Consider the following 18560-nt stretch of genomic DNA (forward strand, 5'->3'; position numbering starts at 1 on the left):
TGCTGGGAGAGGGTCCACGAGCTGTGCCCAGCCCACGGGAGCTGTGAGTGCAGGCAGCGAGAGCCTCTGTGCCCCGGCGTGCACAGCAGCAGGTCTGACACCCTCGTGCAGCACCACGGCTGGCACACGAGGCACCTTGGCACAGGTGAATTCTGTGGCACAGCCCCTCTGGAGAGCAGCTCCCTACTCCAGTGCCCTCCTGCCTCAGGAGCTGTTGTGGCAGCTCTTATTCCTCCTCCCAGCGGCCACACTGCAGAGCTGAGGGCTGTGCACTGGCCTGCCGTGGACTGGCCTGGGTGTCACAGGAGAGCCATCGAGTCTCTGCTCCCCATCCCTCTGCATCCTATCCCTCTGCCTCCCCAGCCCCCACTGCTCCGTTACTCCCCTCCTATCCATGGAGGAGCTGTCCGTGCTAGCAGCACCCAGACCAATCTGCCTCTTCCATTCACAGTAACTGGAGACTGACAAACGGGAGCTGAGCTGCAGGGTCTGTTGTGGCAGGACAAGGAATAACATTTTTAAACCAAAAGCAGGTGGATTTATCTCTGGAAATGTTCGAGGCCAGGTGGGACGGGAGTTGGAACAACCTTGTCTAGTGGAAGGTGTTGCTGCCCATGTCAGGGGTCGGGGATTGAATGATCTTTGGTCCCTTCCAACCCAAGCCATTCTATGATTCTCTGCTGCTGCTCCTCCCCGTGACATGTGGGGTAAGATGTCAGCTCAGTGCTCACAGTGTGTCCTGGGCGCTGGTGGCTGTCCACTCGTGGGTCCTGTGCCGGACCCCAAGCCCTGTGTTGAGTCCTGCCTGGCCATACCCTGTGTTGGTGCTCCACAGACAGGGAACGGGGCCAGCCATGCCGGAGGGACTGTGGCATATGAGGGACCACTGGCCCAGGGGTCTCCCAGGGCTGTGTCCATGCACTGTGTCACCCACAACCACAGCCAGCAGAAGTGGATTCTCAGGATCACAAGGGGAAGGGGCATTTGGGGGGTGGGCAGTGCTTCCCACGTGGCACAGAGTGCCGAGCTGAGCAGCACGACCACCCCTCCACCGAGGGACTGAGCACCACGAGGGGGTCCCTGCACCACACCTGAACCCCAGCTCTGCCAGGGTTCAAGCTCTCTGCTGTATTTCCATCTCTGCATGGCCAGGCAGGTGAACAATGTTCCTCTGCTCAGAGCAGATTTTGGGCACATGCCGAGGGTGTAGGCTGCCCTCTCAGCACCTGAGGACAGGCTGTCTGGTCCAGTTGTGCCCTGGAGTGCACACAGAAGAGGCATGGGACAGGGACATAAAGTCATGTAAACGTGCTCCAGCACATTCTGTGTCTGCCCCTTATGGAGGAGCTCTGTGACCCACCTGTGGGGTCCCAGAGCCACCCGTAAGACTGGCTGGTTTGGAGATGGAGCCCAGGAGGTCCCTGGTGCGCCTGTGGAGGGTTCCATGGTGAGACGGGGACCTGGAAGTCCTTGGGTGGATCAGAGGGGCTCACTTGCCCTGCTGGGGAAGGAGGGGGAGTGAGCAACACCTGATCTTGCTGAGGGAACATATTCCACATGCCTCCCCCCACCCCATTGCCATCCCAGCCCCATCCCCCCAGGGCCCTGGAAGCCCCCATCTCTGGTGCTGGGCAGTAAGAGCAGGGACAAGGGCAGTGATCCCTTGGGGACCGGGAGGTGCCAGGCTCACGGCAGGTTGCAGGAGCATTTCTGGGAGTGCAGAAGTGCACGACCCTACTCACTGAGCCTGGAGGGGGGCAGAGCGCTGGCAGCGCAGGGTTTGGCCTGGGGGGCATCCTGGTGAGCAGGTGGGCAGCAGAGGGAGGCTAGAGGCACCATGTGTAGCCACTGATGAGAAAGTTCAGGTCCCCCGCGACATGCGGCTGGGAGCTGAAGGTGCCTCACACCTGCTCTAAGCACAGTCCTGTAACAGGATCAGTAATTTATATTTATAAAACTGGAGTCTGATTCTATTAGATTTATCTCTCCTAATTGTCAAGGGTGAGCTATTTCCCTGTGGATAAATAGTATCAGAAACACCCTACTAGTGTGTGTCAGTGCAGGAGAAGCCAGAGTTGGGATAGATCCAATGCTGCAGCCTCTCCCATCCCTGATCCACGCGAGGGGGACACTGGCTGCACTCTGACCCCTGACTGGGGCAGGTCCTGGGCTGTTTCCCTCTGTGCCTCCCTGTATCCCTCTGTGCTCCTCTCCATCCCACTGCTGGTGTTTGTCGAGACAGACCAAACCCCAGAGAGCCGGTCTGACCAAAGCAGGCTGAACAGGGGAAGCAGAGGCTGGGCTGGGGTGGGAGAAGGGCTTGGCAGGTTCCCGCAGTCCTGCTGCTGGAACTTGTGCCCTTTTGCGACGCTGTGATTCCTTTCTTAATTTCAGGTGCCACAGAACTTGGAAATGGAGGGTCAGGACTTGATGGGAAACACTGGGCTGTGGCAGAGGGGACGGCAAGCTGTCTGGAGCAGAGGAGCTGCCGTCCGTGCCCCGGGGGTGGGTGGACACTGGAGAGGCAGGACTGGATTTAGGAGAGGGTTAACAGTGTAGCGAGGGCTCCTGCGCCTCGTTTCCTTCCCTGGAGTCTGCATTTTTATGCTGATTGGAAGCCTGCGCTGTGTGTGCTGCTGAAATTGAATGTCAGGCTTTTGATTTTGTTGCTGGTCTCTAATGAAATTTGACATTTAATGGTGAGTGCAGCGGCAGCGTGTGTGTGTGTGATCGGAGCTTGATTAGCGCACTCTAATTGACAGTAATTAGGCAGCTCCCTGATTGTTTCTAATTCTGCTATTAATTGTAAGGAACAGTATGATTGAGGATAAATTTGGTGCGTTGCTGCTGGGGATGCAGCTTCTTCAGCTCCGTATCGGAAGCCTATTGAGCCCATCATGCTCAGGTTCCTGAGTGTGGCAACCCCAGTCACCTCGTCTGGCAGAACAGTGCGGGGGGAGGCGAGTGCTTCTGCAGAGGCTCTGCAGATTCTGGGGCCTGGATCTGCCCTGGGGGGGCCGAGAGCACCTCCTGGGCCCATCCCTTTCCTTGTGCAGCGCTGTGGGGACGCTGCTGCTGAGTGCTCCCCCAGGGACACGTGCTGCGGGATGGCACATCAGGCTGCCTCAGTAATGCCACTGTGCGTGTCCTGGCTGCGTGGATGCCAGCGCTGCGCCTGTGCGATCATCCCGCATGGATCCTGGTGTGGAGCAGGTCCAGCCTGACTCTGCCCAGTTTTCTGCCAGCCCTGAGCTGGAGTGCCTGCCAGAGCGGCCCCGTGCCATGGGGCTGAGTGGGTATGTCCCGGTCTCACGTGGCCTTATGGCCAACCGAGTATCAGGGATGACTCCAGGACACCTGGGTATCTCTGGAAAGAGCAGACTGTCACCATCCCACTGTACACGACTTGCCTTATCTTTGTCCCCAGCTAATGGTACCGCCGACTCGCTCAGCTCCAGCCCAAACATTTCCAGTACCGCCAGCCCGAAGCTGGAGCCGCCTCCGTCACCACATGCCAACAGGAAGAAGCATCGCAGGAAAAAGAGCACAGGGACGACTCGGCCTGATGGCCCCAGCACAGCAGCAGAAGGTAGGAAGGGTCTGGCGGCAGTGCCATCTCGGAGCATCCAGGGGTCCTGTGAGGTTCAGGGAGGATCTGGGGCTCAGAATGCTCCTCATTCAGGGCTTGATGGGGATCTGGGGTTCAGAGTGCTCCTCATCCAAGTCTTGATAGGGACCTGGGGCTCGGAGCACTCCTTGTCCAAGTAGCTTGTGCTGAGGAAGGAGGGAGAAACCAGCCTCTCTGATCTGCCCTTCCCTCCACTTCTCATGCGCAGTGCAGGCAGGACCAGCATCGTGCCCGTGCCTGCACAGACCCTCAGTGGTAATAATTGCTAACTGTGGTTACAGACCTGAGAGCACACCACGTGGCTAATGTGTGCAGACACTTTCCACCACAAGAACCTAGTTCTGTTTTGGAAACTGGCCAAACTTTAATAATTTAAAAGACCTGCACTGGGCACCTGCCTCAAGCCAAAGGTCTTCTGGAAAAGCTTGTCTAGCTCAGGTGACCAGCTGAAGGCACGTGCACTGCTTAGCCGATACCCAAAGTACTGATGGTTTTTGTGGTGAGAAATTCTGGTGTCTGTGGTTGAGAAATTCTGGTGTCTGTGGTTGCTGAAGAGGGACCCTAAGCTTGACAGGAGGCTGCAAGGCATGGGGAAGCATTCCTCTAGGAAAAACCACCCAGATTGGCCCAGGTAGAGATGAGCCTGGCAGCCACTTTCTCCAAAGCCTGCATCTGTGATTAGCCTCTGGCAAAAGCGATTCTCAGGCTGAGATTTTACTTCATCCTTGGTCGTCCTGTCCCACAGCACTCAATAAGCTTTTGCAGTGAACTAAAGTAAAGATGTAATTCAGAGGGGAGGAGGGTTCATTCAGTACAAGTGGCTGTTGCAAAACAAACCTGTACCTGAAGCTGCTGCAGCTGTCCTGGCACCTTGCTCCATCACAGGTCCACCTACAGCCCAGCAGCCCAGGTGTCCCATGGCAGAACCACTGTCCTCAAATGCCCTCTCTTGGAAACATTGCAGAGATGACGTGCAGAGTTGGGTAGCTGTGGTGTGCTTTCTTTGCCGTTGTAGTTGTCTGCATCTAAAATGCACCAAGTCTAGGACAGGCTTCCCTTCAGCAGTGGTTGACTGGGGCGCCTTGAGCATTGTTTGAGTCTGTCATCCCCACTGGTCTCATGGTTAGCAAAGCATGATGTATCTGCAGTTTGTTCTGGGTGTATGTTGCCTCCTCAGATCCATTGCTGCCCTTCCTGAATTGGTTTGCAGTTCTCAGCCGAGTGCTCGGCAAAAGAAGAGACTCATTCTTTGTATGAAGAGTGAGATAGTGAAGGGTAGAATGGCTCTGCACCCACATGTGAAACTTGAGAAAGCAGGTGCTCAAGTACTGTGTCCCATCTTTTAATAATATTCTAAGAAAGAGTTGTAAAGAAGGTCCCAAAGCTGACCTGGGTGTGATATCTGGGGTTATGATGTGGACAAGAAGGCACTCAACTGGCCACCATGAAGACTGAGAAGTGCAGGACTGCTGTGTCAGTGTTTGCAGAGGAGGAGTCTGGTCCTGTGGCTGCTCGGCGCAGCTGATGATGTGTGAGAGGTGCAGATGCCAGGACCTCAGGTTACACAGAATGGAATGTAGTGTTGTAGTGGAAAAGGTCACTGAACTCAAAAACACTTTTACAAAGCAGTAATATGGACTAACCGCTGCTCAAAATCTTAAAATTTGATTAGTTCTTTTTCCACAAGGCATGTGTGATTGGCAGAATTCCCAGCCCCCTGCTCCCAGGTGCATGGACTGGAGAACTGATACTCTCCTCCTTGGGTCCCCAGGCCTGTGGTCTTTGAGCCATCCCAGTTTTTCTGTCGTTTCATAGGAGTATTTTGTCAGATGTACTCACTGTATATGTCCTTCCTGATTTGGCAGCGTCCCTGGAAGGTGGAGCGGGAGAGGTGGAGCATGAGGGCATCACACTGTTTTCTGTTGTTCCCTGCCCTGGTCCTCGGCTGTGGCAGTGAGCTGGGCAAAGGCCTGTGTTATCTGCAGTGATACCCAAGCCTTGTCTCAGGTTGATATGGTTAATTTGGAGCCCTGTGAGGTGTTGGAGTAATGTAACTTTTTCCTACAATGTGCGTGCCTTCACATTTATCTGCATGGAACTTCATTTGCCAGCAAAGTGTCGGTTCCCAAACTTCATCCGTCACTTCCCAGACCTTGCACGCCGTGGATCCTCCTGCTGCCAGAGCCTGTGGCACTGGCACTGGGAGCAGGAGGAATCCCCTGGCTGTGATCTGCAGTGCTGCCAGTGCTGGCACGTGGGCAAATGGGCATCTGAGCTGCTCTGCTGTGGCGGTGGGAAGGACCAGTGCAAGCACCACTCGAGCGGTGAGGAGAGTGCAGCACAGCAGAGAGGGCATCTGTGACCCACAGACACACAAGCAACCTGTCTTCATGTCTCCAGACTTCCCAAGCCCCCGTGTCCTCCTCCAGTGGGTGAATGGGTGAATGCCAGCAGGACCCTGCTCCAAGTCCAGGGAGTGGCCACTTCTGCTGCACTTGGAGCTTCCCATCTTGGTCCTGCTCTAGCCAGTTCCAGCAGTAAAGGGCTGTATGCTCCGTTTTGGGGAGAGGGGGGCATCTCTGTCAGGAGAGGGTCCTTGTGCATCCCTGTACTCAGGATGAATGATGGAGCTGGATCACAGACTCCTATTCACGCAGACAATCCCCTGCCTGCTGTGCACCTGCTGCCAGATCTCTTGCCCATGGTACCTTTGTGGGCAACTTGGTCAGTCTCTGTCCTGCTCCCAGCACACTGCTCTGAGAGCTGACACAGCTCTGCGCTCTGGGACAGCTCATCACCAGGACCAGCAGCCCAGGGCAGAGGCAGAGGAGCGAGTGACTGGGACTGATGCTTGGGCAGTTGCCCCTGGGTCACTCATGCCCTGCACGAGATGGAGAGTGGTGCAAGCACAAGGCAGTGCTGAGCCTCCATGTGAGGTCCCATCCTGATGTCTGAATGGATGGCAGTCCGTTCCAACCACGACCCTGGGGCTGAGCATTGCCCCACGTCATGGACATGGCCACGGGTTTATCTCATGGACTGGTGTCCATAAGTATGCCTGATCCCCCCTTGAATCTTTTTTAGCTGCTCTTGAACAGTTCCAGCAGTTTTTTTCAGAACAGGGCAATCTGAGCTTTTTGCTTTCACACAGTCAGCACAGTGAAAGTGTGAAATTGCTGTGCTGGGAGTGGAGCTGATGGGTCCTGTGGCAGAGTGGCAGTCCCTTGTGGCTGAGCTGCCATCCCTTGTGGTGCTCATCCCCCTGTCCTGGCAGGACTGTGGGAACAGCCCCGTGATGAGCCATGCTCCCCCATCAGCTCAGGCCACTGTGGCTGTACTGCTGTGGGGAGCACTGGGGCCGGATGCCCCAAAACCAGGAGCTGTCTGGGGCTGGGTGCGGTGTCAGGCTCAGCCTCCGTCACAGCGTTCCTCTGGGCAGCACCAGCTGTGGGTTGTGTGGGGGAGCAGGTTTGGGCAGTGCCCAGACTGCCTTCACCTTCCTGTGCCCGCCTCACACCTGTGAGCGAGGCACGAGCGGCTCAGGTTAGCATCCTGGGAAAGTTGGTGAGGTCTGGGGATAAATTGCCATCAGTTTATCTCATTTAGGAGGTAATCAGAGCCAGGGACGTGCGGAGCAATTGAATCTTAGTTGTTCTGAAGTATCATAAATCAAACGAGCTGTTGCTATTTTACATGGGCTCATGTTAAAGAGAGCGCAGTGTCAGGCTGCCAGGGAGCATCCACAAACTATGGCAGGCGTGGGATTGGGCTGCCGGGGATGTCACCAAACCGGGGAGTGCGGCTCAGGCTGTCAGGGAGCACCCACAGGCTGGCAAACGTGTGTCAGGCTGTCAGGGGATGCAGATGCTTGTCACCACGGTGGGGCTGCAGTGTCAGCCCGCAGGGACCATCAGGGAAGTCTGCTCAGATCAGAGCCCAGCAAAGTGTCACGGCCAGAAGTGCTCCATCCTGCCACGGGGCAGCCCAGAGCCTCCCTGCAGCCACAGCTCCTCTGTGCCCGAGACCCTCGGCCCCTGTCCCGAGAGCCAGGAGGGCGCAGGAGCCGCCAGGCACAGCTGAGGGCAGCAGCACCTTTGCGACACTCCCTGCGCCAGCCTCCCCATGGCTGCCAGAGCTCCGGGGATAATGAACTTCTCATGTGCTTAAAGAGTGATGCAGGGTGCATGGCGAGAAGCTGACAGCCCCTTAATGTGCTTCTCAGTGGCGGCCAAACGACGCGGTTTTGTCTTTGTTTTTTAGTTTTAAAACCCACGGGAAATTGATGGCCAGTAAAGAGTTGTGTTGGGGCGATGTGCGTGATTAATGCCAACTGTCAGGGGCTGTCAGAGGCCGATCGCGGTGAGCTGGGAGCGCGAGGCTGAGCTGCGCTCACCATATTGCTGGGGATTCCAGCTGCCATCGCTCAGCTCCCGCCTGCCCCACACAGCTCGTGTCACCCGCACGCTTCCTTCCGCCAAGCCTCTTAATTCAGTTCTAACAAGTCGCTCCTGCTCATTACAGACCCTGGAGCTCCCTGCTCTGTCCCGGCAGGAGGGAGGCAGCCTGTGCCGGGCATCGCCGCACCACAGCCATCTCCATCTCCATCAGCTCCCACCCCCTCGCTCTGTGGACCTTGTGCAGCTCCATGTTGTCCCCCCCCCAACCCCGAGATACCCTCATGTGCACACCCCTGACTCCACTACAAGCCTCCACTCACACCACAAACTCTGTGCTGTCCGTGCCATCCCTCCTGTGCCCACAGCGTGGCCCCCCCACCCCGGTGCATGCACACACTCCCATGGCCCTTCTGCTACCTCCCAGCCCTGCCACGCTGTGCTCACGCTGCACCCTGTATGGCATCTGCCCCCCATGTACACAGAGATGACACTCTTTGACCCTTACATGACCCCCTGCACACCCCTGTATACCTTGGTGTCCCTCAGGAGCACCCGCTCCTCCTGACACACTGTGTCCTTTCCCCCCGCACACACACACGTTTGAGACCCCACTGTGTGCCCTCTGTTCTACAGCTCACTGTGCCCACCCCTGCTTGGGCCCCCCTGGCTGCCACCCCCATGCTGTCCCCAGTGGGGACGTACCAGCTCAGCCTGGGGCACTCCTGGAGCTGGGGGCACTGGGACAGCGGGTGCTGTTCCTGCTGCGCTCTCCTGGCGGCTGTCCCCGCGGAGGGGCCTGTCCCTGTCGCACTAATACAGGTTGGGAATATTGGGTTTAATGATCTGCAAAATGAGGAGGCAGCGAGCTGACATTTACGAATGGTGCTGCATCCTTCTCTTCCCAGACGCCTGCTAATTTGTTGATATCCCAAACACCTCATAATGATGTGGTACAGTGGCAGCTTGCAAACAAGCATCCTGAGGCCAGGGGATGCTGGCTGCCCTGCTCCAGGACCCTTCTCACGGGCTTGGCAGCCAGAGAGCAGAGCTGTGGGCCAGGGTCTCCCTGCACCTCAAGCACCGCCTGTCCCTGGTTTCTGCCCCACACACTGGAGGCATTCCCTCACCTCCTCTGCTCTCTGTGTGACCTCCCACTCACCAGGGCATCTGGAAACACTTCTGCTATGGCAGCAAAAAGTGGGAGCAGGAGTAGAACTGGGAGAAGGGCAGTGTGGAGGGAGAGGCTGGATGCGAGTGGGAGATGGAGAGGAGCAGAGGTGAGAGAGAAGACTTCTGCTTGGAGAACAGGGCTCAGTGCAAGCTCTGCTTCCCGTTTTGCTGATGTTGAGTGTGATCCTGCTCCTCCCTGCCTGAGTTGCTAGGATGCAGGGAAGGTGTCCCACACTATCGTGTGCACCGCTCTGCATGGGAAGGAGCCACCCAGGGAGCTGTCTGACATGGAAGGCTCTCTGTGCCTCGGGTGCTGGCGTGGAGGTGCTCCTGTCACCCCTTGTGCTGAGCTCCCCTAGCCCAGCCCGCTGGGGTGGCAAGTGCTGCCCTGGGCCTTTGGACTGGCATGAGGGAGCTCTGTCCATTGCACTGTGTGAAGAGGGAATTGCTGCCCTGTGTCTGAGTGTTTTGGAGCATGGTACCACATCAGGGACCAGAGGGACATTGCTCCATCCTCTGCGTCCTCTCACAGCTGCTTTGTGTCTCGTGCTTGTGGGACAGGGGAGCAGCCCCCCTGTATCGCTGCTTGTGCTGTGAGTGTGCTGCCCCACCCTGTGCGGGGGCACCTCTGGTAGGGGTGAGGGATGGGGCCAGCCTGCTACCCTGCAGCTCCCTGTGGGGACACACTGCCCTGGGGTCACCTGCCGCACCCCAGGGAGAAGCAGGGTGTCCATTGGAAAGGAGGTGGGAAGTGCTACTTCCCTGGCTCCATGTCAGGGTCCCCACAGGATGCATGTCTCTGTTTCCTCGTTTCTTGCCAGAGGACATGCCTCCTTCCCCAGCTGGTGTACTGGCAGGAGGGGCTGCTGGCTGCCTGCCCATCACAGCAGCCTGGGGAAGGATGACTCCCCAGGCTGGTCACCTGGCTGTGGTCCCTACCAGAGCGGGCTCAGCTCAGCTGCCAGTGGGGTCTGGGTGCCGCATGGCCCTGCCATTCCAGCTGCTCTGCCGTGCCCTCCCAAATTCTGCTCCCATTTGGAGCCCTGGTTGCTGGGCGGCGTTGGAGGGGGGTCGTGGGGTTAACACCCATTAGCAGAGCCGGCTCCCACCGAACTCTGCTCAGCGACTCTTCATGGAGCTCAGTCTTTAAAACATCATCAAAAAATCATCAAGAGAGTGAGGCAGCACGTTCATTTCCACTGCCCACTAATTCTAATGGAGCTGGTGTAATGGGCTCCCACCAGCACGCCGGGGGGGATGGGCTCTGCTGTGTGGCCCCAGAATAGCCCCTCATCCCAAGGCAGCTAGGAAGGTCTCCTGTAGGAGTGGCTTCCTCTGGGACCTGAGCCCTGTTGAGTCGGAACTCTAGGGCTCCTCTGGGCTCTGGGAAGGAGCCTGTGGCCACACGTCAGGCAGGAAAGGGAGTTCTGCCAGCTCTACTTCAGCAGAGGTAGTCCAGACCCTTCTGCCCACATCATCTGTTTTCTGGTGCTGTGCTTTCATCCAGCCAGAAATGCCCCTGGCACATTGAAACCTGTACCTCTCCCCAGAAAAAGATGAGAATGCCTTGTACTTTCCCTAAAGAAATGACTTGAGTCTGATTCAACTTGTATGAATCCCTTGGGGAGCTCAGGACCTGGTCCCAGACTGTCCCAGAAGCTGGGTCTGCACAGTGTTCAAAGCTGCTCCGAGTCCTTGGTTCCCTTCCCAGCTCTGCCGAACCCCACGTGTGAATCCAGGGGTGTGATCCCACAGTGCCCTGCTCTCCTGCTGCAGCCACCTTGTGCTCGGGCTCCAAAGAGGTGCCATTCCTGTTGCTGCAGGGAGGGGAGGTGGGGAGTTTCCCTTAGTGTGCCTTAGGTGTGGTCCTTTGTTAGCTCCTCCCGGGCTCTGAGAGCAACAGGCTCTTTGTTCAGCATGAAGCTGGAGGCACAAAGGAGGAGAAGAACGGAGGTCCCCCAGCTTGTGGAGCCTGTGCAGGGGCTTTGGTCAAACTGAGACTGCTGCCAGGGCTGGGACCGGGCAGCCCCAGGGCTCCAGGATGTCCCTAAGCTGTGACAATGCAAAAGTCCATCCCAGTGGGGTTGGAGCCCCAGAAATTTCCATCTCCCAGCAGGAGGGACCTGCCTGCCTGCCTGCTGTAAATGTCCTGAGCAGAGGGTTGAGAGCCCCCCACCCCAGCACAGTGCCTGGGGCGGGCAGGGTGGGCATTTGCTTCCACTGGGAAGCTTACAGGCCCAGGAAGGCTGGGCTGGGATTCCTGCCTGCATGTTTGGTAGGGAGGTACTGGGCAAACGAGACAGGAACAAGGAGGATGGAGCCTTGTGAGCCCGTGGCAGGAGTCCTTGCTGTGTCCCAGGGACCATGACTTGCCTCCTGCTGTTCAGTGACAGAAAAGCCACTCAGCAGCAGGGAGGGCTTGAGGTGCATCCAGTGCTTCCTGGGTCCAGGCAGCTGGCTTGGGCTCTGCAGCACAGTGAGGCAGCCACAGGTGGCTCGGACCGAGGAAGGGAGAGATTTGAGGACAGGGCCTGTTCTGATGCATCAGGGTGCCCCAGGAGTGTTCTCTGCAGACGCTCCCTCCAGCATGAGGGCAGTCTCAGGGAACTGCTGCTCTGTCCTGACTGGTAGTGCTTGGCCCAGGCAGTCACTGGCCCTGCAGCTGTGGGGGCTGGTCCTGGCTCCCCTGCAGCCTGGGAGCTTCCTGCCCGGTTCTGGGTCTGGTGCCAGTGAGCCAAGGAGGCAATGCCTGTTAGCCTGGCTGTTGTCTGGTTATTTCTACTCCCAGTATTCACAAGTTACCAGCTGTATATTTTCCAAGAATCTTGTTCTTGAGCTGGGATTTGGTGTCCTTGAAGCCTCCACAGCAAACACCCTTAGGGAGGAGGCACATGGCCTATAGGGAGCACCCCAGAGCGGAGACTGTGGGGTGTCTCCTGTGGCTGAGAGCTGGAGGAAAGGGCAAAGTGCTGGACAAGTGGGATGTCCCCATTAGTCTGGAGCATCACAAGAGAGGGGAGAGTCCTGACTGCCTGCTCCCCTCAGTCTGCCAGCCTCCTGAGGGCCCAGAGTCATTCCAGCAGGAGAGAGGCAGGTGCTGACCTCTTTCCCCAGAGGAAGAGTCCCAGGCTGATTTAGGGTGAAATGAATGAAACAGCCTCCCCTTCCTATCTGGGAAGGGCGAACCAGGAGAGCCCTACATGCTGGAGTCATTCCATCCTCCCCAGGCTCGTCTGGTTTGCAGACCCAGCCTTGCATTCCTACACCAGTGCACAAGCATTGTTGGTCTCCAAGCTGGGGGCTGCTGCTGGAATCCTTGCAGGACACATCGTGGAGCTCTCAGCACTGGTAAAGGGCAGCACCATTCCAGCCTGATGTCACACTTTTAACCACAGAATGCAGGATCCCAAGGCACTCTGCACCTCGGCACAGGTGCAGGAGGGCAGTTTATCCTCAGATTGGTGTGGGATGAACACCTCTGCATGATGGAGAGAGAGAGAGTTGGATGCTGTGCCTGGTACTTGTCAATGCAAGTGGTGCCTATGAGGAAGGGCTGTGCTCTCCCACCACTCCCACTGGAGCTGGCCTTCCTAAGGAGACTTCCCAAGGCCGCACCATCTTCTGAGGGTATTTGTGGGCACAGCCTGGCTTAGCTGGGGCCAGATGGCCCAGCAACAGCTGAGGGTGGCCATGCCCTTGCTGGGACCCGGCCGGAGGCCTGTGCAGCCATTCACAGCCCTGATGGGTGCTGTGGCACCTCCTCAGTCCCTGTCTTCCTGCTGCTTCCCTCCACTGTGAGGGGCTTCTTCACCACAGAGAAGTCGAGCAGAAGAGGGGACCCCCTCCAGACTCCCCTGCTTGCCCCTCCACGTCAGCCCCAATGGGCACAGACCCTGCCAGGCTTGAGGCCAGTGCCGCTCTGCCTCACTGTGGACTGAGGGCCCCTCGGCCTCTGTGCTGTCTCTGGAGCTGAGCAGTTGACTCCCTGCTTTTAATAGAGAGCTGGGAAGGCACATTATGGAGATGAGGGTGTTATTTGCATAACGCTAATTAGGTAATTACAAATCATTTTGCTATGAGCTGAAGCGTGTGCTGTGACATAACGTTTATTAGTCATTCCATTCAGGCCCCGCTTAGTTAAGTCATTTACTGCACTAACTACTGAAGTTGGCAATAAAAGGTAAATGCTGGCTCTGGGTACGAGGCTGAGGCAGGGCACCCCATGAACTGTGCCCGGGGGGGCTGCAGGGCAGAGCCTGGGTTGGCAGGTGTTGGGGGGGTAGAACATTGTAAGGCTTGGTGAAGGGCTCCCTCTGAGCCCATGGTGTGGGACCTCCTTGCATTGCCTCACTCGGTGTGCAGGGCCTGTCCCTCCAAAGCCACTCGTGGGCGGGTGCCGAGTGCTGGTGCTGGGGCAGTTTTTGGGCACCAGCTCTCAGAAGAGCTGACTTCACTACTCCAGAGACTGGCAGCTTTCTCCGAGGGTGGGACACAGGGCAAAGAGAGTGGGAACAAGCAGCTTCCAGGGGGCTGGAAGCCTCCTAGGTTTCCCAGACCAGATGGCGGGGGAAAGAGGCCGCAGAAGGGCGAGCCGAGGCCAGTGGAGCTGTGTGGGCAGCGGGAGGGAGGGCTGGCACAGAGCTCAGGTTCCTCCCTGCCGTCCCGTGCCTGTCCCAGCCCCCTGGGCTCCACTGCTGTCAGTGACCCTGCCATGTGCAGGCACAGTCATGGCCCATGATGACTGTCCAACGGCAGAGCCTCTCCTTCCCAGCCCTGTGTCATGGCACACCTTTCTCTTCCAGAACCAGATGAGCCATTTGAGTTCATTATCGTGTCGCTGACGGGCCAGACATGGCTTTTTGAGGCCTCAACGTCGGAAGAGCGGGAGCTCTGGGTGCAGGCCATCGAGAGCCAGATCCTGGCCAGCCTGCAGGGCTGCGAGAGCAGCAAGAACAAGGTAAGAGGCCTTGGCCAAGGTCTCACCTCTCTGGCTTCTGCCACATCCCTCCATGTCCCATGTTACCCTGTCTGTCCAGGCTGGATCCTGTCTAGATCCCTCTGCTCCCCATCAGTTGAATCCCATCACTGGGATTCCTCCCAGGTTTTCTGTCACCTCTTCCAGCCTGGCTCTGGCCCCAGGGAACATTCTGCATCCCACCAGGCTGGATCCCCGCTGTCCACTCCCTCCCTGGACAGCTCTGCCCTTTCTCCTTGCTGTGGCACGTGTCCCCTGCTCCTCTGGCACACAGCTGGCCACGATCCGTGGTCCCTCCAGACCCAGTTGTCTGAGCCCCTGTGCTGGACAACCTCCTGGGTTCCCCCGGAGCGTGGTGCCGGAGGGCGTGAGGGGTGCGGGACGTGTGGCCTGCAGCGAAGGGGGTCTCGTGGGGTCTGTTCCAGGCTCGGCTGGGCAGCCAGGGCGACGCTCAGGCCATGCAGGCCGTCCGCACCGCGCGCGGGAACAGCTTCTGCGTGGACTGCGACGCTCCGAGTAAGAGACACTGCACTGAGGGAGGGGCTCGGCCAGGACGGGAGGGGGCTCCAGCCACCCCTTCTCTCAGCCCAGAGAGACCTGCTCCGTGGGACTGTCCTGTCCTTTCCTGTTGTGGACCTGCCCCTCAGGGGTGGGGTACAGACCCACTGGCCTGTGACCCCTTACTGGCCTCTCTCTGCCTAACTCTCCCAGGGGCACTGGGCTGGGAAGAGTTCTGGTGGGCAGGTGCCCGCAAATATGCGTCTTCTGAATCACAGGAGACAAGCTGGTGAGTCCGTGCAGGTATTAACTCTCCCCCACTGATCCTGCTGCCCTCAGATCCCGACTGGGCCAGTCTGAACCTGGGTGCCCTCATGTGCATCGAGTGCTCCGGGATCCATCGCAACCTGGGCACCCACCTGTCCCGCGTGCGATCCCTGGACCTGGACGACTGGCCTAGCGAGCTTCTCATGGTCATGACAGCCATCGGCAATGCCCTGGCCAACGCCGTCTGGGAGGGAATGGTGGAGGGGTACACCAAGCCCACTCCTGAGAGCAGTCGGTAAGGGCAGTGGGGAACCCCGCAGGTGCTTCTTGGGCACCACACCAGGAGGGTCGGGAGCACCACAGGGGTTTGGGAGCAGCTGTCAAGACAGGATTCCTCAAGGCGCTCTAGCGTTGGGGGTCCTGCCTGCCCTTGAGGTACCGGCCATCCTCTCCCACCTTTCTGGCTCCGCGGTGGCCACGGCCGTGTGGGGCCTGCAGGAGCTGAGGCTGGCTGCAAAGCCGAAGGGGTTAACAGAGATGGCTTGGCAGCACTGTGTGGGTCTCCAGGGTCTGTCCCTTTCAGGCCCTTGTCTGTCCCTATCGGAGCCGCCGTGCTGTCACTCATCCCAACAAGAGCCCATTCTGTGCCTTATCAGCGCTGGCGCGGGTCAGGGGGCGGCGGCAGTGAGCATGCTCGGCGGGGGGCATTGATGGCCGCCCGCCAGATGCAGATGGATAGAATGGCAGCAGATAGCGGCGGGACGGCACACATCGATCCGCCGGCCCCGCGGCCCCGGCGGGACGGACGCGGACACAGCCTTTGTTTGCGCCAGGCGAGACGGCGGCGGCGATAAGGTGCCTCCCGTGGCACTGGGCTGGCGTGTGCAGTGCTAACCTTTTCCTGCCGCTGGCCACGGCCCTCACGCAGGCACGGGACAGGGATGGTCCCCACGCTGCCACGGCGTGGGCACGCAGGACAGTGTGAGGGGCTCCAGCGTGGAGAGACAGGTGTGGGGTCTGGGTGTGGGACGCTGCTGCTGCACGAGCATGGACATAATCCCAAGGTGTCCATAGGGAGCTGTAAGGAAGTGCAGTGAGCCAAGCAGGTGTCAGGCACGTGTCTGGATTGGGGTTACAGAGCCCCAGTGACAGTTGTGGGCACCAGGACACAGCAAGGGGTATGTAGGACACACCTGGGTGTGACAGACACTCGCTGCTCACAAGGGTGTGTTTGGGTGACAGTGTTGGTACTCGTGTCCCTTCGCATGTGGGGCCCAGGCAGGTTGTCCCACCTGTGACAGTGACAGCATCCCATCTGGCAGGGAGGAGAAGGAGCGCTGGATCCGGGCTAAATATGAGCAGAAGCTCTTCCTGGCCCCACTGCCCCAGTCGGACATCCCTCTGGGGCAGCAGCTGCTGCGGGCCGTGGTGGAGGATGACCTGCGCCTCGTGGTGACGCTCCTGGCCCATGGCACCAAGGAGGAAGTGAATGAGACCTATGGGGATGGAGACGGGCGCACAGCGCTGCATCTCTCCTGTGCTATGGCCAATGTCGTCTTCACACAGCTGCTCATCTGGGTAAGATGGGACCTGCAGCCTCCACCATGACACTTCTGGTGCTATCCCAGTGCTTCCCCACCTCCCTGCTCCCAGGGTATGAGGCAGCTCTCGCCCATCTTGCTGCTGTGGGTTCCCTCACGTGCCCACTGACACTGCCCTGCCCACCCTCCCAGCTCCCTCTCCTTACCCATCCCAGAGCCCCTCTGCTCCGTGCCACTCCCGTGCCCAGGGGGACATGGCACCCAGGTGTCGCTGATCGGCTGCTTCTCTCCCTCACAGTACGGAGTGGACGTGAAGAGCCGGGATGCTCGGGGCCTGACCCCGCTGGCCTATGCCCGGCGAGCCGGCAGCCAGGAGTGCATCGACATCCTGCTGCAGCACGGCTGCCCCGGCGACAGCGCTGCCACGCTGACCCCCAGCCTGCCCCGCCGCAACGCCAACGCCAACAACAACGCTTGTGCCGCGGCACCGGCCGAGCTCGGCACCAGCCCCGGCGCGGTCTAACCCTGCGTGGGCTGTCCGCTCTCCCCACGGCCCCCCTCCAGCCCTGCTGGGGTCCAGGGCCGCAGAAGCGGGTCTGGGAGCACCACAACCGGGCATCCCACGGTGCTTGCCCCCATCGGGACTCCCGTTCTGGCCGAGAGGAGGCCGGGAGCCAGCTGGGAACCAGCATCCCGCTCCTCTGTGCCGGTTCCAGTGGACTTTCCCATGCAGCTATGGGACTGTGCAGACCCGGTGCTGTCAGCTTGCAGAGGGGTTCCTGTTTAGTCACTGGGGCCACTCCAGTGTTCCCTGTTCTCGTGACCGGTACATGGAGGGGGAGCTGGTTTCTCCTGCCCCCCCCAGACACACCTGGGGGCATTCAGGTGTGAGCCCCCCCCCTGCACAGTGGTACCAGGGAGGGCAATGGCTGCACCCACTGTCCCAGACAGGTCAGTATGGGCACCCCTCCTGCCCTCCCTCTGTGTCAACCTCGACACACACCCCCCTGCAGGGGGGAGGTGGGGGGCAGCAGGAGGTGCATGTTTCTTTGCTGCACCCCCATGCTCCTCTGCTTCTGGCTGGTGCAGGAGAGATGCACTCACCGGTACCGTGTGCTGATGCATGGGCGGCATCTCCCCCACGCAGCCCCTGGACAAAGACCTCCCCAGCCTTCCTGGTGACCTGGAGGGGGAAGAGGATGGTCACTCCGGGATCCCCAGCTGTGTCTGTCTGTCTGTAGAGTCACTGTCCTTCCAGGTTCCAGCCCCATAGCCATACACATCACCCATCAGAGCCTCCTGCTGGCTCCCGCTGCTGCCCAGGCGGGGCTGGTCTCCGGCTGAGCAAGAGGAGAGGAGAGGAGCATCTCTCTGAACTGGGGCCAAGCCTGCAGCTGAGTGTTGGAATCCCAAGGCTTTGGACGCTGCTGTGGAACGTCTCTGTCACTTGTGTATAAAATGTACATTGGAAATATTTATATGGACACTCTGTATATACGGTTTCTTTGCCATGAGTTGCCCTGTGTGTGTTATCTGCAGCCAAGGAGATAAAGACCAATAAAGCAACCCACCTCCTGCCAGGCCAGCGTCTCAGTGTACTGCCTTTGGGGCCTCTGGTGCAGCCCTGTAGAGTCCGGTGGCTCTCCAGCCCAGGCTGACCAACATTCAGCCCTTACTCTTGCAGCTTGGGCGCTGGTAACAGCAGCCCTGTGCACACCAGGCCCCTGGGACGTGGCAGAGTGCTGGGGTGGGGAGGGGAGATGTGCCAGCCCTGGGCGCTGAGGGACAATGCCAAGACATGGCCCCAGAGGGATGCACAGCTCTGGTGGGACTGGAGATGGGCACAGCAGAGGGGTGTGCCAGGCAGGACATGCTGGGGCCAGCTGGTCCCTGTGCACAGGACAGTTGAGTGTGAAGCTGGGGTGGGGAGAGGCAGAGATGGGCAGGGAGTGCTGGGCTGTGCCAGCGAGCAAGGAGCCTGGGTGCTTTGCTGTGGCTACACGAAACAAGGCACAAGCAGCCCCAGGCGCTGAAGGGAGCCGTGGGTCTGCACTACCACCAGCCCTGCCCCCACCTGCTTCTCC

The 18560-nt window shown here is 59.0% G+C and overlaps 1 protein-coding gene across 1 annotated transcript in view; it reads left to right on the forward strand.

Moving 5' to 3' along the window:
* The window catches only part of AGAP3 (ArfGAP with GTPase domain, ankyrin repeat and PH domain 3), a 101962-nt gene extending 84618 nt beyond the window's left edge, over positions 1-17344 (forward strand). The window contains exons 15-20 of the mRNA XM_027903813.1: positions 3428-3589; positions 13998-14152; positions 14596-14686; positions 15008-15230; positions 16258-16513; positions 16775-17344. Coding sequence (XP_027759614.1) covers positions 3428-3589; positions 13998-14152; positions 14596-14686; positions 15008-15230; positions 16258-16513; positions 16775-16999 — 1112 coding nt within the window. The 3' untranslated portion in view covers positions 17000-17344. The remainder of the gene's footprint in view (positions 1-3427; positions 3590-13997; positions 14153-14595; positions 14687-15007; positions 15231-16257; positions 16514-16774) is intronic.
* The last annotated feature ends 1216 nt before the right edge of the window (positions 17345-18560 follow it).

The sequence above is a fragment of the Empidonax traillii genome, unplaced genomic scaffold (assembly GCF_003031625.1).
Source record: "Empidonax traillii isolate 1590-97213 ecotype Southwest subspecies unplaced genomic scaffold, ASM303162v1 scaffold993:size324958, whole genome shotgun sequence".
NCBI lineage: Eukaryota > Metazoa > Chordata > Aves > Passeriformes > Tyrannidae > Empidonax > Empidonax traillii.